Source organism: Protopterus annectens, chromosome 2.part2 (assembly GCF_019279795.1).
Source record: "Protopterus annectens isolate FY-2018-M chromosome 2.part2, PAN1.0, whole genome shotgun sequence".
In the NCBI taxonomy this organism is placed as follows: domain Eukaryota; kingdom Metazoa; phylum Chordata; order Ceratodontiformes; family Protopteridae; genus Protopterus; species Protopterus annectens.
In genome coordinates, this window is record NC_056730.1 from 592972005 (window position 1) to 592997694 (window position 25690).

At 45.0% G+C, this 25690-nt stretch overlaps 1 protein-coding gene across 2 annotated transcripts in view; it reads left to right on the plus strand.

Moving 5' to 3' along the window:
- CCT7 (chaperonin containing TCP1 subunit 7) overlaps positions 1-25690 on the plus strand; it is a 1331840-nt gene that overhangs the window by 804736 nt on the left and 501414 nt on the right. The window contains exons 1-2 of one of the 2 annotated variants that reach the window (XM_044064045.1): positions 14515-14567; positions 14851-15022. In XM_044064045.1, the coding sequence (XP_043919980.1) occupies positions 14530-14567; positions 14851-15022 (210 nt within the window). In that variant the 5' untranslated portion in view covers positions 14515-14529. Of the gene's footprint in view, positions 1-14514; positions 14568-14850; positions 15023-25690 lie in introns of those variants that run through there. The other variant, XM_044064044.1, reaches the window with a different exon arrangement.

The window sequence follows — 25690 nt, forward strand, 5'->3', positions numbered from 1 at the left end:
TAGGTGGTGTATGTGTGTTGCTGGCAACCTGTTTTGGAGACGTCAGTGTCTGTATGCAAGAACTTTGCTTCCAAAGTCAGTGTAATTATATCTCTCACATAGTGCATCATTCTGCTTAAGAATAAGGTGGTTGTCATTAAATATGAGACAATTGCTGCATTGTCTCAGGATGCATATTTTCTCTAGGCTGGCTACAGAGACAGTAGGAAAGCACACTTCCATGACAGTGGCTCCTCTCTCTTTTTATTTATTTTTTTTTTAATTCTGTCTGTGGTAGTGCAGGGAGGAGTTGTTGGGCTTGGGGTGGGGGAGGTCTAGGATTGGTCTAAAACACTGTCCAGCAGGTGGACCTAGGGCCACAGTGTGGCCACTTAAACATTTTATATGGCCCTCAATATGTCCTTTGCCAGACTGTTTTGACTGTCCAGTTACATATTGGACATAATGTGGCCTCCCAAATCTTGCCAAGTATGGTAATTGCCCCCTGAGTCAAAAAGGTTGGACTCCCGGATCTAAAACAGCACTCTCTTGGGGTAATGCTTCTCAGCAGGCAAATCAGCTGATCTACATTCTGCTAGATACTTGAGAAAATAAAGTTTTATATGGAAAATTATAACTCTAGGTGCCTGTGTCTTTGCACGGTACTGTAACCCACTGCTGCACAGTTCAGCCCACGTTACAGGAGATGAGCTAGGGAGGAGTACAGTCAGTTGTGTCTTTCGGCTTTTCCCGGTTAGGGGTCGCCACAGCAGAACTTGGTCCGCTAATGATTGGCAGTAGATTTTTACGTGCCGAGTTGCCAGCCCTGATGCACAACCTTCAATGAAGGTATGCCCATTCACGCGTGTCTCCAGACAGAAGACACTCTAGCTGAGAGTCGAATGGGACGTCTTACTGTGAGGCGACAGCGCTACTGCAGCACCACCACCGCAGTATCCCAGGGAGGAGTATAGTCAGTAAACAGTAAAAATGCAATATAAGTGTATATATAAGGCTTAGATCCTGCAGCAGTTGCACAATTCTCTCACTATTGTGAGTGATACTGCAAAACTAAGGTCCCCAGACCAAGTAATATGCGAACAGTAAAATGCAGTAGAAATGTAATAAATGAGGCTCAAATCCTGCAGTAGTTCGCAATTCTCTCCACTGTTGAGTGATACTACAAGGCTGTGGTCCCCAGACTAAGTTAATACAAACAGTTGACTTCTTAAAACAAGGAAAATGCAGAAAAGAACAGTACACAATTCCGATTAGGACTCCGTATTAGTGTTTACAGATTGAATTGGGATGATATTAAACGGAAGCTAACTCTTTGAGTCTAATGGGAATGCCTTATTAGTTTGAGCCATCAGTATCCAGTAGAATTAGCAGTGGGAAGGGCTTCCAAACTGCAATTTGCAGTAGGGACAGGCAGCTAAAACTAATGCAGTCTAACAGCAGTTTTAAACTTGGAACCCTTGTAGCTGGAGAGGAGTGTAGGTGAATACATTACTAATTAGCTAGATCTAGTTCCTATTCAGTCAGTAAATGCAAAATGAATGTTTCCTAACTGACCATAGCCAACAACTTTTGAGACTCCTAGAATACAAAACTTTGCAGTAAAACAGAATTTAAAAGGCAGTAAACTGTAGTACAAGTAAAAAAAAGAAAATGGAAATATCCACCTTAAATGCAGAAAATCCAAAAATCAGTGAAGTTAAGCAGCAGTTTTAAACTTGGAGCTCTATCCACTAAGGCTTCAGTAGTTTATTGTTAGTATCTTAAGTCTTTAGAAATATACACGCAAAGATTTTATAGATGCAACTTTCTTTTAAAGATCTTTTTTTTTTCTATTAAATTTGTACTTGCTGGAAAATTTGAGTCTGCCTCCTTCTAAACTTCAACTACCTATCTTGGAAGGTATTTTTTTCTGGTTGTCATTTTGTCTGTAGGACAATTTATGAATTATGAGCATTGTGTCTGCCAAACTTCCTTTCCTTCTTGTTTTGCATAAAGATAGTGTCTCCTTATGAAGCAGCTTTTCCTACATGCCAGAGGTATCCAGCCCAACTAAAGTAAACCCCATTTATTCAGTCAATTTACCAGCATTCTTTCACAATCGTTTCAACAGATGTGAGTACTTGATGTTATGTTGTCCTGTCTCACCTTCATTCTTGCTGGTTGGGTTCAGAGCCGATCCTCTGCTCCGACTTGGCCGCATACTAAAACTTGAACTTCAACTGGCTCGAGGCTACCTCCTATCCCAAAATGCCTAGTGGCTGTTCCCCAGGTCTCGTTTGCCGTTTGAAGCATCGGGATAGTCTTCGCTGGCTCAGGTTAGTTATTACCTTTATTGTCTATTTACCTTTTTTGATCTGCCTTTTGATAAAAAAAAAAAAAAAAAAATTAGGGGTTTATATATTCCTGTAAGTGTTTTTACTTGTGTAGTATCTTTCCCTAAATTGTGTGTGTTTTTCGACCGTTTTTTTCTCTCCTCTTTCAGGCCTTTCCCTTTAAAGAATCCATTTAAATTAGAGGATCCTTTTCTCTTTCAGCCCATTTTTTTATTAGAGGGCTTCCTTTCTATCCTTAGGAGTCGCCGTTTAAGTTAGAGGCATCTCCTCAGGTTGGAGGAGACTGTCATTTAATTTAGAGACTTCTCTTCCGACCTAGTTCCCCTTCTCGTTTAAAAAAAAAAAAAAATTATTTTTCTCTTAACTTTCTCTTTACCTTTTGTGTGGCTGACTGTTACTTTAGTAGTTGGTTTAGCCTAACAGTAATGTCTGCTAAGGAAACAAAACAGTCTGGGTTTAAAAAGTGCGATTCATGCACCCAGAAAATGTCTTTAACGAACGGACACATGAGTTGTGTTTACTGTTTAGGGGCAATCCATCTGCAGGGTCTGCGGCTCCATATGTCATGGTTTCAGTGCGAAGGTCATGCTGGAAAGAAAGAAACTTAGGTTTAATGAAAGGACTCTGAGATATCGGTAGAAGGTAATCAGGCCTCTAAATCTGACAAACCAAAAAAGTCATCTTAGTCTTCTCCAGCTTCTGAGCCATCAAGCAGCCATGAGAAACAAGTGTCTTTAGAACCGAAGATTGTCAGTTCCGACAAACCTGATCTCCCCTTGGTTCCATCTGAATCCTCGGAGCCAAAAAAGGAGTCTGTCACCAACATTAGAGTCAGTACACTCGATGCCACAATCTCCCTTACTACAATCCATGGCGGGTAGTCGCAAGTCATCTACCCACTCCGCTTGGTCCTCCAGAAGATTATCAGATGACGACGTGGAGTGGGTGGTGAAGAGGTTACTGCGGACACCGGCCCTGGCTAAAATTCTTTCGAGCCCAGTCCATTGGACTGTGGAGCCAACCATTGAATCTCAGGTACCAACCATTCTTCCTCTGACTCGAATGAGTTTGGAGCCAGAGTGTCAGGAATTCGTGGTGGAACTGCAAGAGCCAGTAATCACACCCCGTTCTCAGTTCCAACGTTTGCTCCAATCTCAATGCTGTCTTCGATCGAGGGATCTGGGAGCTGACATTCCCTGGTTGGCTCCGGGGGGGGGGGGGGGTGTTTGAGTGGGACCCTTGTCTGAGTCGACTCTCCCTCTCGGTGCTTTGGCTCAGATGAGTTCAGCGCCCACATCCGCCTTGGTGCCATCCTCCTTGGTGCGGAGTCTCTCTCGGCCCAGGATCACAATGCCTTCGAGGTGATGAGTGTGGTCTCCATTGACTCTGCTCCACCTTCAGCTCCAGCCATTCTTCCCCCTAAAGGGCCAGCGTCTACTTCTACATCATCCCTCCATCACCCACACAGTAGAGTCAGTGCCACAGGAACCCCCTTTTCCGACCTCCCTGGAACATCCCTCCGAGGAAGTCCCTCGAAAGAGAGAGAGTGTAAGAGGAAACTCATAGACTCCCCTGAGTCTGTAACTTCTGATACCAATTTAGAGGGCTCAGAAGGGTCCCCGCGGTTGCCCTCTGAGGATGTCTCCTTCTCTGACATCCTAAAGATCCTTAAACAGAGGGGTGTATGGAAAACCTTCTCCTCATCTGAAGATGAATCTGTATACCTGGAGGCATTTGGCTCTCGTCACTCCACCTTTTGCATGTCTCTGCTGTTTGATCAGCTCCTAGCTGTGGTAAGTCGGAAGGCATGAGGCTGTCCGGAGTCAGTGGAGCCTGTCCCAAGGAGGCCCAACAAATTCATTATGGCCCCGGAAGATGGTATTTGACAAAGGGCGTTCCAGTAGATGCGATGGTGGTGTCTGCTGCCACCAATAAGGAGTTAGCTGAAACTTCTGCATCTGTCCATCCACAAAACAAGGAGTCTCGAACGATGGACAGATACAGGAAGTGTATGTTCTCCTCAGTGTCCTTTACCCTATGGTCGCTGAATTACTTATCACATTTTACTCCACTTCAGAGAGATCTTAAAGAGCTAAGAGATGCCTTGCAAGGTGCTACAGCTCAGGGTATGTCAGACAAGATGAATTCTCAACTTGAGAACTTAACCTCTATCACGAACTCCTCCATGCGCGTCATCTCCTATGCGGCCGATGGAGTGAGTAGGGCAGCAGGCACAGGAATAGCTTTTAGGAGACATTCCTGGGTGCACCTTTGTGAGTTTGCTGAACCCTTCAAGTCTTTGTTTATTGACGCCCCATTCAATGGCTCATCCCTGTTCAGGCTGAAAGTAAAGGAGACTCTCACCAGGAGCGAACAAGATGACAAGACTATCTGCCATAGGAGTGTGTTTCTCCGCCCCTACTAGACCTTATCCCAGAGGTCAGAAGAGTGGAAAAATGTGGTTCTGAAAGTCCAAAGGAGTCTTGTCTGACACTCGTGGTGGTGATTCCCCTAGGGGCAGAGGGGGAAATAACAGAAGACACCGTCTACGTGGCAGAGGGAGTCTGCAGTACCAGGGCGGCAGATACATTCTCTGGTTGGCCCTTCCAGCTCTCCTATAAGGAGGCCCGCCTGTACACCTCTGGAGGCAGTCGCGGGGGGGGGGGGCACTATCACTGTACCTAGAAGCCTGGGTACAATTGACTCAAGACAAATGGGTACAGTCCATTATATCCAGGGGCTACACCATTCCTTTCCACTGTCCACCCCGTCCAAAGTCTGTCCCAGACATTCTACCCAGTCAAAGGGGTCAACCAACTGTAGAAATTCAAAGGTTGCTAGAAAAGTGTCATCCAAGAAGTCCCCTGCAGACCAAATCGGATCCGGAATTTACTCAAGGTTCTGTTTAGTTCCAAAAAAGACTGGACTGGAGACCAGTATTGGATCTCAGCAGACTCAAGTCAGTAAAGAAAGTGAAGTTCCAGATGGAAGCACTGCAGTCTATACTATCTTTTCTGGGACAAGACAATTGGATACGTACTACTATATAAAGATGGACAGGCAGTCCAGAAGATGTCTATGCTTCCGGCTGGGAGCCAGTCATTATCAGTTCAGAGCTCTGCCCTTTGGTCTCACTACAGCCCCCAGAGTATTTACCAAATGCATGGCAGTAGTCATGGCTCACCTGAGGCATCAAGGATTCCAGGCGTTTCCATACTTAGACTGGCTCCTGACAGCCACCACCAAGTATCTACTAATCAGAGTGAGGGACGCCACCATCCATCTCTGCTCAGGCCTGAGCATTACTGTAAATATAGAAAAATCTGCCTTGTTGCCATCACAGTGTATTACCTTTATAGGGGTAGAATTAAACACAAATGACATGGTAGCAAAATTGCCTGGAGAGAATACAAATGCTACGTGGTCAAGTGTCTATCCTACTCAAGAAGAGAAAGGTACAAGCAAAATTTGTCCTCAAGGTCTTAGGTTCAATGGCAGCGGCGATAACAGTAGTCTCGCTGGCACGTCTACACAGATTACAGATGCTTGCAAGAGGGATCTACTATGGTGGCTTCAGTCCACTCAAGTAACAATAGGCAGACCATTAATATAAATCTCCACAGTTCCAATTGTAAATGTAATAAATCCAATACGCAGTTCGAATGACAATAAAACACTCAATATTTATTAAAACAAAAACAACCGGTAAGCACTTTCATTCACAAAGAACTTCTACAGACCTGGTTGTCTCTCATACACAATTCACATTTATAGTTTGCTCAAGTCACATGACCCAAAACATTAGCAGTGTTTTAACCCTTTCTTACATAACACTGCTTTAAAGTTTTCCATATCATTCATACCTGGATCTGCACCTGTGTTTAGCCTCATTTGCCAAGCATATTCTTTCCAGTTTAAATCCACTTCTGCATCCCATCTCTTGTTTGTATTTAAAACTTGGTCAATAACCGTAAAACTAAAACGCACTTTAACTCTGTTATGACAGTTAACATGTCTTGCTAGGGCATTAGTTGCATCCAGTTTTTCAACTGCCCTCAGGTGCTCATAAATTCTGCGATGGAAGCTACGTATAGTTTTTCCTATGTAAAATCCATCGCAAGAATTACATACTAGATACACAATGAATTTAGACTTGCAATTGTAATTCCCCTTGATATTAATAGTAATGTCCCAAGCCTTTACTACTGTCTTTTTCCCCAGTACCAAAAATTTACAATAATTGATTATAATGTATTTTAAGCTTGTTTTTTTAATTCTAACTATTGTATGGAGTAATCTTCTCATACTTGGAGCTTTTCTCCCCGGGCCTCTACTGAAAATGGATATGTATCCAGCTAGACTAGCCCTGTCAACAAATATAAATTAAATAAATAAATAAAATAATTGCAGTCTTCACATCTTGACATCCCATTATAAGCAATAGGAGTATTACATTTTTTGGTTTCTAAAAAAATCCTTAAGACTTTTCCCTCTTTTTCTGACAAAAGTAGGACTCTCGTATAAAAAAGCACCTAACTCTTGGAAATTCTTCAAAAATTTCCAGTTATTTGTGGTGATCTGCTTAATACTGTACATATCTACTGAATTTTCCAATGTACAACTCTGATTATAATCTACTCCTTCACTATTTCTTTCAACATCCTTTATTGTCCCTTTCTTCCTCATGGCTTTAATTTTATCTATTGCTTCACTTATCACCCCAATAGGGTAACCCCTCATTAAAATTTTTTTCTTAACATCTCGCATTCTTCCAAAAAATACTCATCGTCGTCAGTGAGTATTTATTCTATCAAGCTGACCAAACACAGTATTATTTTTCATGCTCACACTGTAAACTGCTATATTCCATGTAGGTGTTACTGTGGACATCTTTTTTTAAAAATTTTAACCAAGATTTTCCCCCCTTTCTTGTACACAGTCAGATCCAGGTAATTCACACTAATTCTATTTCTATTAAAAGAAAACTTTAAATAGCTTGTAACAGAATTTAAATATTCACAGAATTTCAACAATTCCGACTCAGAACCTTCCCATAAAAAAAAGTCATCAGTAAAGCGTTTGTAAAAATAAATATGGCTAGCAAATGTAGAATTAAAAATTAATTCTCTTTCCCAACTAGTCATAAACAAATTGGCATAGCTCGGGGCCATAGCTGCCCCCATAGCCACACCTTTATTTTGTTTAAAAAATCTATTGTTGAAGCTAAAAAAATTGTAAGACAATATTACATCTAAAAGTTCAGCCAACGGACTAATCTCCTCACCATTAAAATCAGGACAACCCCTCGACTCCTGTAACCCTCTCAATTCCTTCTTCATTGGGAATTCGTGTACAATGAACATACATCAGCAGTTACTAACCACACATGTCTCAGAGAAACATTCTTCACGCTTTCTTTAAAATCAAACAAATCCTTAATATATGATTCAGCTGAAATCACTGCTTTTTGCAAGCATCTATCTACATAGATAGCCATGGACTCAGTTTTACTACCACCATTGACCACTATAGGCCTAAAATTTGGTGAATCCAAGTTCTTATGTATTTTGGGAAGGCCGAAAAACCTTCCCACCTTGGGTGTACTCACATAAAAGTAACCAGCCAACTCATTGCTGATTCTTCCTTCAGCTAACCATTCTTCAATCAGTGAGTTTATAAAATTAAAACTTTTATCTGTATCAATCCAATTTACTTCTGCATAAAAATCAGCATCAGGCAATAACTCGTAGATGCTATTTTTATAAAAACTGTAGTCCATGACTACCACTACATTACCTTTGTCAGCCTTAGTGATATAAATATCTTTATCCTCCACTAACAACTGCAAAGCATCCTTCTCAGTCTTAGACATATTATAAATACAATTTTTGTTGTGTTTATTCAACAATTCCCGGACTTCTTTTTCACATGTAAGCAAAAATGCTCCTAACTCTGGCCTTAAGGGGGGATTAAAAACACTTGATTTTTTTTAAAACAATGTTGTTTACATGCCCTGCCTTGAAAACATTTCAAATATATTTTTCGCACAAAACCCCTTAAAGCATTTATCACAGACACAATATTTGCCCTTGACGATGGCACAAAATTGTCCTTTACTGAGAACATTTATTTGTTCTATATCAAGTGCCATTGCGGACACAAGCAGACAGTTTGTTCTTCCCCAGCCTGTCGCTACTGTGACCATGGACGCGTCCCAGATAGGGGGGGCATTATCTGGGACACTGTCCAAGGAGTTTGAAAAGATCACAAGTACCACTTACACATCAGTTTCCTAGAGATGAGGGTGGTGCTTCTGGTGTTGCGAGCATTCAAGAGTTGTCTTCCCATAGGGACCGTTGCGATTCAGACAGTATGTCAGTGGTGTGACATGTCAACAAACAAGGGGACCCAGATCATATCACCTATGTCGAGAGGCCCAGAGAGTTTGGCAATGGGCAATTTCTTCTCATCGCTTTCTGACAGCAACACACATCCCGGGGAAATCCAACGTAATGGCAGACTGACTAAGCAAAGCAATTCTCATGCCTCCCAAGTGGTCCCTGAATCCGCAAGTTGCGGATCAAATCTTTCGCAAATGGAGCCAACCTTCCTGCGACCTTTTTGCCACGCCCTTCAATGCCAAATGCAGCAACTATTTTGCCCTCATTTCCCTTCCGGGAGAGTCACCGAGGGATGCACTCATTCACGATTGGCCCCTGGAATTCTTTATGCCTTTCCCCCATTTCCATTAATTTCAAAGGTTATTCAGAAAGCCAGGTTGTTGAGTCTCAGGATAATTCTCATTGCTCCTTACTGGCCTCGTCAAATTTGGTTCCCTTTTTCTTTGGCCCCACCTTCAAGAGGAGCCATGGATCCTGGACCCAGTGCCGGATCTTCTGACGCATCAGTCAGGAGAGCTCCACCCCGCTCTTCAGAGCCTCAAGCTGATAGCTTGGTTACTCAACTTCCAACCTTAGCCAGGCTTCCTGAATTATCCCCCATAGTATGACAAATTTTGGTTTCTTTGCACAAGAAGACTACTAGGAAACTTGTACACAAGTAAGTGGAAGTAGTTCTCTTGTTTGGCGGACAAAAGGCACATAGATCCTTTTACAGCCCTTATACCTGCAGTTTTGGAATTTCTTACTGAAATCTTTAATCAAGGGCCAGTGACAGCTGCAATACGAGTACAATTGGCCGCCATATCAAATTATCATGTGAGACATCAGATCTAATTAATGTTTCACAGATTATGCAAAGCATTCCTCGGGTACATTTCTATTAAGACCACCCTTAAGAAAACCTCCTCCATGGGACCTAAATTTAGTATTATCCTTGATTCTTCTGCCCTTCGAACCAGCATACTCTTGTTCTCTAAAATTTTTATCTTGGAAAACAATCTTTTAACAGCCATTACTTCTGCTAGGAGAGTCTCAGAACTGCAAGCTCTGTCTATTCACCCTCCATATTTGATTTTTCACAAATAGTGTTTCCCTCAGAACGAATCCTTCCTTTTTACCAAAAGTCTGTTTTGAAGCTAATTTGAACCAATCTATTGAATTACCTGTATTATTTTTTCCTAATTATGGTAACAAGGCAGAATACAAGCTCCACCAATTAGATGTGCATAGACAGTTGCACTTTTTTATTTGCATAGGACCAAAGAATTCAGAAAGTCAGAATAATTGTTTTGTTTCCTATTCTGACAGCAAAAGAAGCATGGCAGTTTCAAGTTACTTTGTCTAAATGGCTTACTGAGACCATCACCTATATCTATAACTCTCACAATAAAGAACCGCCTGGAGAAATTAAAGGACGTTCAACTAGAGCAATGTCAACTTCCATTGCCTTTCAATCTAGACTTCCATTGGAGTCGATTTGTGCTGCTGCTACATGGGTCAATCCTCACACCTTTATCACTTGTTACAAACTAGATGTGGCCTCCAGGAACAGGGCATCCTTTGGTTCCACTGTTCTGAAGAGCTTATTCCATTGAGCCACCCAAGAAAGAAGGTGCTGGGGACGCTGTCCCAACCAGCAAGAAAGAAGACAAAATATGACAACATAAGGTATGTACTCACCATAACGTTCCATGTTTGTTGTCCAGAATCTCGCCTTCATTCTTGCATCCCCACCCATCCATCCCCCTTCCTGGAGGACCTAGAGGAGATTATAGATTGGCAACATATGGTCGGATTCCCTTCTTGCTTATTAGCTTACTTTAATGATTAGTCCTCAAACGATATCTGGGGAACAGCCACTAGGCATCTTGGGATAAGAAGGTACCCTCGAGCCAGTTGAAGTTCTCGAGCTTTAGTATGCGGCAGAGTCGGAGCAGAGGATCGGCTCCGAACCCAACCAGCAAGAATGAAGGTGAGATTCTGGACAACAAACATGGAATGTTATGGTGAGTACATAACTTTTTTCTCTGCATGGATGCCCACAAACTATGCCAGTTTTATATGCAAAGGTACAATTCAGTAACAAAAAGACCAAATGGTTCTCATGTTTTTAGACAAAAAAATTGGGATCCAGAGTTTCTACTAAAGTCACTTTATGTATGTGGTTTTCTGATTGCATTCAAATTTACTATAAAAATATTCACGTAAATCAGATGTTCATTAGATCTCTTTTGCAGTATTGCTTACTTAAGGGATGTATCCTGCAAAGTATACCATACTTCTGGCCAGTCCACAAAAGATTAGGCATAGTCATCTCATCATATCTGCGCACCAACCTAACCATGTATGTAACCACATGCTGGTACATGAGGGACCAGTGTGCACGAAAATCCTCTGATCTTTCTTGCTGCCAGTCCATGAAGGAACACTTTATTTGTCTCTCTCAACCATGCAGTGCATTTCCCCTACAATTGTCAGCAGGCAAGTACCCCAATTTTAGACCTTTCCTCTTTTTTTGTTTTTTCTCAGAAAACTTGTTTTATGCCTTTTAAGAAAGAAATGTGACTGCTGTTGACAGATCTCTTAAAAAGGATAAGTACTCCCAAGTGTGTTGTTTTTGTGTAGACTCTGAATGTATTTCCAAAGAGTGTACAATTTGACAGTCCTTTGTAACCAAAACTATTCAGTCATTTGTTTTCATTTATTTTTTTTATTTATTTGACATTTGTTGACCTGATTGGTCCAGCTGGGACAGAGCCCTTTTTCAGTGGAGACCCAGGGAGAAAAGCTCTACAGTTAATACAAACGTACAAAAGATACATTGATACATACAGTATATATACAGATGTAAGTAGATGTATACAAAAGCAGGTTAACATGAATGGTAATTAGTTTGTACATTTCAGTACTTAAAGTACAGTGCAGCAGTGTAAGGAAGTCATGCAGATATGTTTTACAGGGAAGGACTAGTGGTTATTGTGTAGTAAAAGGTGGGTGAGTATGGGTTTCTAAGCTTAGTCATTTTATTGTTAAAAGCTGTGCATCAATACAGATTAATCTTGCTGAGAGTGGGAGAAGAGGTGGTAGTGTGAAATGATTTTCATAGGTTTTCCTTCATACTTGCATTGAAAAGATACACCTCCTGACATTGACATACGCAAGGATGGCCTTTGAGTAGTTTACCTCAAGTGTCCTCCATCAGTTTAGGAAGAAAAGTTATGTTGAAGGATGACACACTGCTTCTTTCAGATTTTCAGGGTCAGACGTCTCTGAGGTACTTGATAAGCTTGTGGAATGTCTGACTACAGTACCTGTTCCTGCTTATGGAACCCATTTGGGGGTCACAAGGTATTAGCACATCTGCACCATCTGAACTGATGACCAGTATGGCTGTGATGAGATAACAAAGGCTGATTATATCTGAAGGTACTGGAGAATTTATCAAATTCTTGTCTGAGAAGGTGTACCAGATGTTTTCTTGTCCCAAGAAAAGAAGTAATGTGAAGAACAATACTGGATTTATCCATTCTGAACAATCCATTCTGAACACCTCTAAAAGTTTCAGAATTCAAGATGTTGGTACTGTAAAACTTTTTTCCTCTGATATTCCCTTCAGCCTTTTTGGTTACCCTGTACATGAAGGATTCCTATCTTCACTCATAATTCCATAGGCAAGTACTAGTCTAACTGCCTTATGGAGCAATTTTAAGCCTAGCTAGTTTCCCTGTCAAATGTGAGAATCAATCCCTGTACTTTGTGTCTGTAAGGTAAACACCTTACCCATTATGCCAACCCCCTATTGTATTGTTATTCATTCAATCCACAGAATATTCTTGATATTGTACATTTTGGGGTGTTAGTGGTGCAGCGGTAGCATTGTTGCCTCACAGCAAGAGGTTCTCTCGTTCGATTCTCGGCTGGAGTGCAGGGAGTGCCTTCTGTGTGGAGTCTGCACGTCCTCCCCGCGGTTGGGTGGGCATTCGAAAGACATGCGTAAATGGGCGTGCTTTCGTTGAAGGTTGAACGTCGAGCTGGCACCTCGGCGTTTGTCAAAATCTACTGACAACCATTAGCGGACTGGAGTTCCGCTGTGGCAACCCCTAACCGGGAAATGCCGAAAGACAACAACATTTTCACTTTACTTGTTCTCTTCTTGGACTGTCTATAGCACCAAAAGTTTTCACAAAGTGCTTAGCTCCTGTTGCAGATTTTTGCTTGCTTCAGGTTGTCCACATCTTTCCATAGTTGGATAAGTTCCTGATTCAGGCCACCTCAGTTCAAAACACTCCTCAAGATTTGCAGTTCACCACTGACCTCTTTCTCCACTTACAGTCCACTTTGAGTGGACACCAAGAAAGAAAACCGACAACAAGAACTTGAATTTCTAAATGAAAAGGATTGTGTATGATTTGCTATAGAGGACTGGACCCATATCAAGTGGGGATCACTGTTATCCTCAAATATTTGTGAGCTGCTGATCACTGGTCTGGAATGCTCCTTGAAAAGTAAACAGTTAAACGTTTTGAATCAGATTCTTCCATATCTTTAAAGGTGTGGACTTAGAAAACAGTTCTGTTAGTGGCCGTAACATCTGCCAAAAGGGTTTGGGTTACAAGCTCTTATGTGTACTCTCTTCCTAGTTTTTTTTGTAAGTAAAGGATTCGCCGCAGGACTAATCCTACTTTTATGCCAAATGGTGTAATTGAAATGTCTCTAAATCTGTCCATCTACCTGCATCTTACCAATCCCAAAAATAAAGGGGAGACATCCTTCATTAAAAAGTCTGACCAGCTATATTTATTTTGATGGAAAATGTGGGTCTTCCACTTTCTAAACAGACCATTTCTTGAGGGATTTTCCTGTCCATTTCTTTCTAATATTCCTACTATGGTAAAACTATCAAGGGTCAAATCAAAGCTCATTCTATCAAAGCTGTAGCCTCTTCTGGACTCCTTGTCAAGCACCTTGACTCAAAATGCAAGTTCCAGCACATAGAGAGAGGAAGGTGCTTAAACTTTTGTAGACTGGTTCGATGTGTGGCATCCTTGGCAGTATATGTCCTATAAGTAAGCAATACTGCTTCTTTCAGCTTTTCCCGGTTAGGGGTCGCCACAGCGGGATCACCTTGTCCTCTCATGATTGACAGTCAGCCCAGTGCCCAACCTTCCACAGAAGGCACACACAGGGCCATTTTAGAGTGTCCACTCCACCTGCAGCATGTCTTTGGGATGTGGGAGGAAACAGGAGCACCCGGAGGAAACCCATGCGACCACAGGGAGGAAATGCAGACTCCGCACAGAAGGCACCCCAGCCGAGGATTGAACCAGAGAACCTCTTGCTGTGAGGCAGCAATGCTAATCACTGCACCACCGTGGCTGCCCGAAGTAAGCAATACTGCTGTAGTGATCTATTCAAACATCCACTGTTATTTTTTTTTCACAACTGTACTTTTCATTTCCTCAGAACTCTTTCAGAACTGCATTCTTAGATAACATTTGTGCAGCTGCTACTTGGGGCTTCACTGAATACTTTCTTGAGCCTCTGAAGGAGATCTGGGTGAGCAGGTCCATCCTTCTCAGCGTAACTATTTTCCTTCTCCCTGCCTTATTGCAGATGAAGTCTGAAGGTTTATTGGTGATGTTTTGCTGTGCTTTTCTTATGAATAGCATATCAGAAATTTCTAACTGGAGATGAAGCTGAATGATAGCATTATGGGTAATAGGAAGAGGGGCTAATAGCCTGGGAAAGTTTTAGATGCTGAGCTTAGTGAAAGAGTGCAGTTTTAGTTTTACCTGATGAGGATTGGCCTGATTTGTCGCAGTATTTTGTTACGGTATGTACGTAACCGTAATGTGCATTTATTATTTTAACTGAGCTGTTTTAAAACTGCTTGTAGGCAGTATTGCTCTTTCTGACACAGCAGTGTATTTTTTGCAGTACCGTTGATAACCATTGAATTTCATATGTTGCCTTTTCTACATTTCTAAATAGAGTTGACAGCAGCTAATTCTTTGTTGCGATTTTTTTTTTAATATGTGCTTGTTGAATTTTTTTTTTCCAGCATACATTTGCAGAAAATGTTGAATGACCGACTTTTTTTTTTTCTTTACTTGTAGTGAACAGAGACATCTTCTAGAGAAGTGTGCTGCTACAGCTCTGAGCTCAAAATTGATTGCCTTGCAGAAGGACTTCTTTTCTAAGATGGTGGTTGACGCAGTAATAATGCTAGATGAGCTCTTGCCTCTTAAAATGATTGGAATAAAAAAAGTACAGGGTGGAGCTTTGGAGGTATGGAGTTGTGTGGATATTTTTTTTTTTTTGTTTTGTTTTTTATTCTCTGTGTACGGAAAAAAAACTCTGCAGGTGTCGCACAAATTCAGACACCGAATATATAGACTAAGAAATGATAGAAGCAAGACCACCCAGCAGACAAATGTTAACATAATCTTTGTCAGGCAGAGCAGTGTATGAGAAAGCTCGAATTTATATGGTATTTGGATGTATCTAGTAGTAAATTCTCAGTAGGAAAAAGAAAAATGTTTTGACATGGATGTTCATTGTACCAGCTGTTACCAGTAATCTCTCAATTAAGGAGGAGCTCTGGATGTTTCCTGAGTTAGAAGCATGCAGGATGTGTCCTGTTTGAATGTACCATTGTAGTTTGGCATGTTTTGCACAGTTGAAAGAAAGGGAGTTAGTTATGTGAAGTGATTGTTTTTCAGTTGAAATCTGCTTTCACTAAATTAAAGTACTTTTCCTTTGATGCAGTGATTTTTCAGAGGATTTTGAAGTAAGTGCAGGAAGCAAAGTGTCAAGATTCCCCCCCCCCCCCCCGACAATCCACACTGAAAAGGTACTTTTCAGAGAGTTTGACTGCTGTTCAGAGTATTCTTTTTGAAACAGAAGTGTTGTATAGTTTCCCAAGATAAAATTCAAACTACTTTCCACTGTAAATGTTGGATGTTTATGCGGGTGACCTCTTCCAGCATTATTTGACAGAAATTCTACTCAGTAGTCATCTAACCTAATCGTTAAGCAGTCTAAGGTCCCCTTATATGAGAGTATTGCAAGGCATGCTCTGCTGCTACTTAAGAAGACAGTACACACCACATGCAATGCTAGGTTTTCCATCTGCAGTTCATTTGTATTCCTGGTGATATTTTCAGTTTTCATGCAATTAATCTGCTTTGTGGTTCATTTCCAGTTGGTATTAATTTTTTAATATGTTAATTCCTATAAAATTAGGTAAGTGAGTTGATCCAAGGATCCTTTATAACCATTACTCCAGCCAAAACGTGGCAAACAGGTAATGCAAAAGCTTGAAATTCAGTACAGTGCCAGTGTTAAAAATTGTACAGTATTAAAAACAGAACAGTTCTCATGTGTTTGGTATCAGAAAGTGAACTCAGTGGGTATTTTTTTCCTTTCCATTTTGACATTTTTCATTCTGTGTAGCTCCATTGCATGTTGCAGTGTGGCATTCTGTTCTCTAGATAATGTAACCAGCTCCTCAGCTTGACAGCAAATGTACATGCTCTGTGACGGCTCGTTTTCTGTGTCATGTGTACACTGGGGAGTGGGTGCAGCTCCTATGCCTGGTAGTTCTGTTCTGCAACTCGTATAGGATTTTCATTATGACGTTTTGACATGGAAAATCTCACACTTTCAGTGATTAAAGTAGCAAAGCCTTTAAAGTGTTCAGGGTAGACTGTGAGCCAGGATCCATACTGCCACATTCTGTACCTTAAGAGTTATACTAAACCTTTGCCGGAGCACTTTTAAAATACTGAGGAATCAGAGGGTAGAAACAGTTCTGACTCCCCAGAGGTGAGTTTAGGTTCATAGGAGGTACTAGGCTATCTACCCATGGGCATTTATAAGCCTAGCCAGAGTGTCGGATTTCGCCGCCCCATTGATTAATTAACTGAGCCTCTGTCAAGTAGAGCCAATGAAGTGATCCCAGGGGTGTACTTTCTGTTACCCATCCACTCGTCAAGGCTTCTCTTGAAGAGTGTTAGTGAGGGGCTCTGCTTAATGTAGTTAGGAATTTTGTTCCAAAGCATGGGGAGTCTCTGTGACAGGAATCTGTCCCTCCAGCATGTTCTATTTATTGTTGTGGCGAGGTTTAGCTCACTAGAGCGTGTGGCTCGCAGTGACTTGGATTTCTTTAGGTGGAGCATGTCCATCAGTTCTGAGTTGGACATGGCTTTGTAAGTCAGGCAGAGATCACCTCTGAGTAAGTGATATGCCACTGAGTACAGCCGGAGTTTTTTCAGTCAGGCTGCATAGGACATATGTTTGAGGCCAGTAATCCTCTTGGTGAGGTGCTTTTGTGGTCTTTCAAGCTGTTGGAAGTGTCTTGTGAGGTACATCCCAAATGGAGCATTGTACTCTATGATGGGTCTGATGAGTGACGAGTAGAGGGGCACTATAACCTCTTTATTTCTAGATGTGAACCCCTTAGTAATTAGATGAGCCACATAGAAGGATTTCCTAACTACTTTGGCAATATAATTGTCAAAGGAGAGATTACCATCTACCTGGGTTTTAAGGGGGCTGCCGCCTATGTGGTAATTCGTGGGTGTTTTGTTTTTCCCAAACGGGATGACTATGCATTTTTTGGCATTTAGCTTGAGGCCATGACTTTGACACCAGTGTCTCAAAGGCCTTTTTGGAGGATGTCAGTGTCAGCCGGAGAGTCAGTTATGTCTCCCAGTTTGCAATCATCGGCGAACTTGGTTAGCCATAGTCCTCCGGTGTTTGCCTATACTGCTGAGAAATATATGCCAAACAGTAGATGTCCCAGAACTGAGCCTTGCGGGACTCCACTTGTGACTGATTTAGAGTCAGACCTGGAGCCTGCTATTCTTACCGTGTGAGTTCTGTCTGTAAGCCAGTTGGCAACCCATCTTGTGACGTAGGGGTTTATGTTCAGGCTGGTGAGTTTTTCTATAATACCTGAGTGAGGAATGGTGTCGAACGCCTTGGCGAGATCAAGGTAGGCTGTGTGAACCACCTTTCCCTCGTCTATGGCATTGGTAACTGTCTCGAAGAAGTCAACCAGGTTTAGTAGGCATGATCTGCCCTTAACAAAGCCGAACTGGGTCAGGTCAAGTGTTTGGAGGTTCCCAATGTCTTTGTTAATGAGTTCTGTGATGATGCGCTCCATAGCCTTGCAGACCAGACTAGTCAGGCTTATGGGGCGATTGTTACCAGGGTCAGTTGTGGCCCCTCCTTTGTGGAGCAGAATAACCATTGCTGTGCGCCATTCTATGGACACGTAGCCTGTGGAGAGGCTAAGGTTGAACCAGCGTGTTTAGGTGGGGGGGGGGTTAGTTTGTTCTGTAGTTCGTGCAAAACGCAGCCTGGGACACCATCTAGCCCCATTGAGGCTGTGTTTTTGGCTTTTGAAAGGGCTGATCTGGAGTAGGGACTTCATTTGTCAGCAACCTTTGGGTCTTGGATCCGATATCAGATCCGAGCCGGCAACTTATTATACAGCTATGGATCTGAGCTCCTAGCTCCTCCCCTCACCCATAATCCCCTGCCAACCCCAAATGACCTCAGATCTAGTTTGCCGCTCTTAGATGAGACAGCTGGATTTTGAGCTCCTGGCGATTTATCAGATAAGTGCTTCAAAACTGTAAAATTAGAGTTATTTTCTGCATTATTTAAACAGTGTGTGTGTTTTAGGTTTCCCTTTCGTTAATTTCTTTAATTTTTAGTGTAAATCTGTCCCTCGCTGGTCGTAGTGTGCGTATGTGTTGTGTTTGGGGCCCAGTGTGCTTGCGTAGATTACTTAAGTTTTTTTTGGGTTATGTCAGAGGCCCCAAAACCCATTTTTTCCAAGTGCACCGAGTGTGGCCATAAGCTTTCCCCGGCAGATACCACATTCGGTGTGTTCAGTGCCTTGGGGTTGAACACCTGTCCTCGGGGTGTGCCATCTGCGCAGCGTTCAACCCCAGGGCACTGAAAGATCGGAGGTCGAAGCTGATCCTGGCGGGACTTCTGCCCCCGGATTCGGCTTCGGCCTCCGCTTCTCCCATGGCACCTCCTCAGCCATTGGTGGTGGCCACTCCTGCCCCCCTTCCCCCGGCCGGGATTCAAACTCCCACTAAGGCACCGGAGGACAGGGAGGCCAGGAGGGAGAAAAGAAGGGAGAAGCACCACAAGCGGCGGGCCGAGGCCTCCGCTTCGGGCCCCCCCCCCCCAGCTAAGCGGGCTTCTCCCTCCATGGCTTCCAGGTCTCCTCCTCCTCGGTATCCGATCACCTTGCTTCTGCCCGGGACCCGAGGAGGAGGAGACCCGTTCTCCGAGGTCATCGAGGCGGCATTCCAGACCCACCTCGGTGGCCTCGTCGAGATCCACTTATAGCCTTTCTGATGCAGACTTGGACCGGATGATGAGAAGGTTCATCCAGGCCCTGCTGCAGATGGGAGTGCTCTTGCCTCCCCCCCCCCCCTCGCGGGGGAGCTCGACACCTTTTTTTGCACAGATAGCTCCTTTTCCGACCCGCTTCCCGGGTTCAGAGAGCTCGGAGCCGGGCAACATTGGAGCCGGGGGTGGGTCGGCGCCGACAGTACTGGGTACTTCGGATCCGATCCTGCCCTTGAGTCCGTCAGTTCCATCGTCGGATCCGACCTCTCGGAGCCGGGGGCCGAGCTTCGGATCCGAGGGACTCTGTGTGCCTTCGGCTCCGGCCAGGTCGGAGCACACGGGTCCTTCAGATCCGATGGTCTCGGCGCCGGTTCCGATCCCTTCATCGGATCCGAGTGGGAGTCGGCTTTCGGAGCCGAGAGAGAGCGGCTCCCCCTCGGCCTTCGATGTAGTGGAGAGGGCTCTGTCGAGAGCATCTGGACCCCCTTGCCTCGGCTCCACCCTGCACTCCCTCTCTGCTGGGTCAGGCTTCCATCACCCGGCCACAGGGACAGCCTGCTTCGATGTCCCAGGTTGTTCCATTGGAACAGGATATTGCTGGTGAGACAGCCTCCCCCGAGGAAGTGCCTCACAAGCATAAGTGTAAGAGGAGGCACGTGGACTCCCCTGAGTCCTTAACAGAGGACACTGACTTGGATGAAGGGGAAGGCTCCCCAAGGTCACCCCCTGAGGATGTCTCCTTTGGAGACATCATGGAAATGCTCAGGAACAGGGGGGGGTGGTCTGCCCCCAAGGCTTCCTCCGAGTCCGTGTTTCTGGAGGCATTCGATGCAGGCCCGTCTACCTCTTGGGTGTCCCCTCCGGCCGACCCCCTGGTGGACCTTATTACCCACCAGGGCATGGAAAGAGCCGGACACTGTGGAGCCAGTCCCTAAACGCCCGGATAGGATTTTGAGCCCTTCCGCAGACCGGTCCCACTGGAGCAAGGGTCCCCCCCGTAGATGCCATGTTGATGGCGGCAGCCACTAAGAGGCAACTAGCTCAGGAGAGCCCCTTGGTCCATGCACCGAGCAAGGAGTCCCGCTCGATGGATCGCCTTGGGAAGTGGGTGTTTAGTTCAGCGACCTTCTCAGTAAGGTCCCTGAACTACATGACACATGTCATAAGGATGCAGCGGGATCTTATTAAAGAATACGCTGCTTCCCCCCCAGAGTCCATGTCGGCAGAGGACAAGCAGTTGTACTCCACTCGTATGGCCACTCTAAGATCCATTTCCAATACCTCTATGCCGCTATTGTCCCACGCCACTGAGGGAGCCGCTAGAGCTAGCGGAGCGGGCCTAGTTATGAGACGCCAGGCCTGGCTCCGACAGTGTGACTTCACGGAGCCCTTTAAGGCGTCCTTTGCGAATGCCCGCTTTGATGGTTCTGCCTTGTTTGGCAAGACCGTTCGCGAGACACTTGTCCAGAGCGTGAAAGACGGGAAGACGTTGTCTGCCGTCGGAGTCCGCTTCTCTGCTCCCCAGAGGTCCTTCTCCAAGAACCAAAAGGGACAGAAGAAGATGTGGTTCCGGAAATCGCAACATTCCCAACCTGCTCCGGACAACCAGTCCTTCCGTGGCAGAGGAGGACAGGGAGGACGCCGCCCTAGAGGCAGAGGGGCCCCGAGAAACTTTGGGTCCAGAGAATCTTTCTCTGATCGGCCCACGCAACAGCCCTGAAAGGTTGCCCGACTGCTCCACTCTGGAGGCAGTCGGGGGGCACTTCTCGAGGCATCTGGCGGCATGGGAGTCCATCACGTCAGACCGCTGGATGCTTCGGATCATATCCAGAGGTTACAAAATCCCAATACAACATGTCCCCAGACTCAGGAACCTCCCTGATGTGCCACCCGGTCAGAGGGAGGCTGCAGCCGCAGAAATCCAGCAGCTGCTAAAAGAGCCATCCAACCCGTCCCCCCAGACCAGCTTGGATTAGGGTTTTACTCCAGGTTCTTTCTGCTGCCAAAAAAGACAGGGGACTTGAGACCAATTCTAGACCTTTCCCTCTTGAACCTGTCGGTAACCAAGGAAAAATTCCGAATGGTCACTCTTCAATCCATTCTCCCCCTCTTGCGGGAGAACGACTGGATGTGCTCAATAGACCTCAAGGATGCGTACTACCACATTTTAATTACAGACGATCCAGGAGGTTTCTCCGCTTCCGGCTCGGAGCCAGCCACTATCGGTTCAGGGCCCTTCCCTTTGGCCTCACCACAGCCCCCAGGGTGTTAACCAAAGTTTTAGCAGTGATAGCGGCCCACCTGAGACTCCAGGGAATGCAGCTCTTCCCGTACCTGGACGACTGGCTCTTGACCGCCCCAACAAGGCATCTACTCTGCTCAGCCAGAGACTTTTTTCTCTGCCTAGCCCCCCAGTTAGGCATCACGATCAATATGGACAAATCCTTCCTTGCTCCGACACAAGTGATAAGAGTTCATAGGGGGCAGATTGGATACGAGAACTCTGCAAGCCTACCTCACTTCGGAACGACTACAGAATCTGAGACTTCATGTGCGGGCCATCCTCCAATCAGAAGCTCCACCGGCGGAATTGGTCCTGAGGGCGCTGGGCTCCATGGCAGCGGCAATAACGCTTCTTCCATGCGCTCGTCTAAATATGAGGGTACTACAGTGGACCCCCCAAGTACAATGGTCCTTTCAGCTTCTTCCCCTCAATCACCCTATCTCTATCAGCAAAGCCTGCAGGAGGGCCCTGTTATGGTGGCTCCAGTCCCCAGACCTCCATACAGGCCGACCCTTCTGCGCTCCACCTCCTTTCGTCACGATGACCACGGATGCTTCTCGCCTCGGGTGGGGGGGGGGGCATTGCTCAGGCAGAACAGTCCAAGGCACGTGGAATGACACAGAGACCTCCCTGCATATCAATGTTCTGGAGATGAGGGCGGTGCTGTTAGCGTTGCAAGCACTTCAGAACCTTCTCCCCGTAGGAACTATTGCGATACAGATGGACAACATGTCAGTTGTCTGGTACATCAAAAAACAGGGGGGAACCAGGTCTTACCCTCCGCCGAGAGGCCATGAGGGTGTGGGAATGGGCGATCTCCACCAACTGCTTTCTGATCGCAACGCACATTCCAGGACTGGCCAACATTCTGGCGGACAAACTCAGCAGCACCATTCTTTCTCCTTACGAGTGGTCTCTCAACTCCCGAGTAGCGAAGCGGATATTTCCAAAATGGGGGCATCCCTGCTGCGATCTCTTTGCCTCTCCCTCAAATACGAAATGCGACAGCTTCTTCGCTCTGATTCCCCCACCAGGGGAAGCCCCTCGAGAGACGCTCTAGTGCGTGCTTGGCCGCCCGGTCTACTTTATGCCTATCCTCCTCTACCCCTGATGCTAAAACTCTTACAGAAAGCCTCTTGGTTGGGGAGCAGAATGATCCTCATTGCCCCATTCTGGCCTCGGCAAACTTGGTTTCCTTACCTGTGGTCTCACTTGGTGAATCCTCCCTGGATTCTGGATCCCAGCCCGGATCTAATATCCCACCCATCAGGCTTACCGACCCCGAATCTGGCCAACCTGAAGCTGACAGCTTGGCTGCTCCAGTTCCACTCTTAGGGCTCCCGGCATCTCTTCACCAGTCAAAGCCATCTTGCTGGCAGCTCATAAACCTTCCACCAGGGAAGTTTACCGCAGTAAATGGAGGCGCTTTTCCGTCTGGGCAGAACATCATAATTTGGACCCCTTCACTGCTCCGTTAACGTCCGTGTTGGACTTCCTCACCGGACTTTTTCAGCAAGAGGCTAGCTGTTCGACAGTCAAGGTACAATTGGCTGCCATCTCCCATTACCATGTGGGACATGAGACAGGTCCTTTGATGTTAGCTAAACTATGTAAAACCTTTCTCAAGGGTACTTTTCTGCTCAGGCCCCCTATCAAAGAAGCCGTACCCCCTTGGGGGATCTATCACTAGTTCTTCAAGCCTTGAGTACTCCTCCCTTTGAACCAGCTACCTCGGCCGAACTTAAATATCTATCTTGGAAAACAGCATTCCTGGTAGCCATCACTTCAGCGAAAAGAGTTTTGGAACTTCAAGCTCTTTCCATGAAACCCCCTTACTTGGTTTTTCATCAGGATAGAATGTCTCTCAGGACCAATTCCTCCTTCCTACCCAAGGTGGCCTCAGAAACCAATATCAATCAGTCCATCAACCTACCAGTTTTCTTCCCTAATTATCAAAATAAAGGAGAGTACAAGCTGCATTCTTTAGATGTGCACAGGCAGCTGCGTTTCTATATTCATAGGACTGCTGGTCACAGACAATCCGATCAGCTGTTCATTTCCTTTGCCAAATTCAGTTTGGGTAAAGCCGTTTTGAAGGTCACCTTATCACGCTGGATTTCCCAATGTATTCTTCTAGCTTATGAAGCTTCTGGGAGGCCCGCACCCCAGGGAGTCCGTGCATATTCCACTCGCGCCATATCTACTTCTGCTGCCTTTAGATCTAGAGTTCCCTTGGATGATATTTGCTCGGCAGCCACTTGGGCCTCATCTCATACCTTTATCAACCACTACAAACTGGATGTCATTTCCAGAGGAAGAGCATCCTTTGGCTCCACGGTGCTCCGGAACATCCTTCCATGATGGCCACCCAAGATTCAGGTAGCTGGGGACTCTGTCCCAAAGGTTGCTGACAAATGAAGTCCCTACCCCAGATTAAGAAGTTATGTACTCACCATAGCGTTCCATCTGAGTAGGTGGCTTCATTTGTCTGCACCCATCCCCCCCCCTTCCCCCTGGCCTTCAGAAGAGTTAGTTCTGTTTGTATTATCCTGCCTTTTCCTGTTGGGATACCTTTCCAGGTATATGTAGGAGGGCAAACTTGATCTGAGGTCATTTGGGGTTGGCAGGGGATTATGGGTGAGGGGAGGAGCTAGGAGCTCGGATCCATAGCTGTATAATAAGTTGCCGGCTCGGATCCGATATTGGATCCAAGACCCAAAGGTTGCAGACAAATGAAGCCACCTACTCAGATGGAACGTTATGGTGAGTACATAACTTATTTTCACCTTCTGTGATTTCCGGGACAGTACACTTTTCCGGTATTGTTGTGGGCTCTTTTGAAGGTGAGAGGGAGGTGATGTTTGCACTGAATCTATCTGCCTTTGTTGGCAATATCAGTAGGTTCAGTATATTTTGTGCTATTTTGCACTATCTCGGAGCATATCTGCCAGTTGCCACTTAGATGTTTGACATAGCTAAAGAAGGCTTTGTGGTTATCTTTCGAATCCTTGGCTATTTTTCTTTCGAAGTTAGCCTTGGATGATTTTATGAGGAACTTTATTTTCTTACTGATACTGATCAGGGATGTCTTTCCTTCCTGGGATTTGCTTTTTTTCTCAACTAGTTTCCTCCTTTTGTTGTATAACCTGTTTATGGCAGGGGTCCACCAGACTGGTTTCCTTCTCTTAGGGGAGTGAATCTTGGTTTTGCTAGGGATGGCACGATCCATGCATCCTTGTAGGTGCTCATAGAGTGCAATTGTAAAGGATTCTGCATCTTGGGCAGTGTTATCCTTTAGCGTGGGGGCTGTGAAACTTACCACCTCTGCCTTAAGTAAGGTGACGTTTGCTTTAGAAAAGTTTTTCACTGTGGTTTCCTTGGTTGGGGGTGGTGGTGGGGTGTGGACATCCAGGGTAATTAATTTATGGTCTGATCTAACCAGTGACTGGTTGACCTCCAGTACGGAGCATCTGTCGTCCATGTTGGTGATGATCAGGTCCAGTATGTTGTAGCCTCTGGTTTACTAGCTGATCCAGGGCATTTGAGTTGATAAATTCCAGGAAGCGCTGAGCCTGGGAGTTTGTACTTGAGTAGTTTTCCCAGTTAATGGTAGGGTAATCGAAACCTCCCAAGATCAGGGTGTTCGGTAGGACCTTCATGTTTTCCAGTGTCTCCAGAAAGGCGGAGTGGTGTTCATGGAGGATGATCTGTAGCAGGCCACAATTTGCATTGCAAATTTGCCTGATGTTAGTTGCACATGGTTGATCTCAGAGGTATCATGCTGCGCCACTAACCTGGAGGTATAGGTATCCTTGATGAATATGGATACACCCCCTCCTTTTGTGTTTCGGTCTGTGTTCTGTGGCCAAAATGTGTGGTATGAGTTGTAGCCCAGTAGTGCTGGAGTGCTCTCTGGAGCCTTGAACCAAGTTTCAGTTACTGCACAGATGTCGACGTTCTCCATACTTAGGAGTGCATCGAGCGCATGCATTTTGAGATTTAAACTCCTGGTGTTGAGTAGCATAACCCTCAATTTTTTACTTGTGCTGTTTACGAAGGTGGGTTTGAATTTTGAACCTTGCCTAAAAAAGGCACTATGGGGGCAGCAAGAGCCTTGGCCAGTATTCGAAAGCCAAGAGGTGACAGGTGCAAGCTGTCTCTGGCAACGCTTTGTCGAGCATGTCATCCCAGGCTGACAGACACTGGATCCCCTTTGAATGACACCAGAAGCTTAGCCAATTGTTGAAATTGATCATTTTTCTTTATACTGAGGTATCATTCTTGGTGAGGGCAGG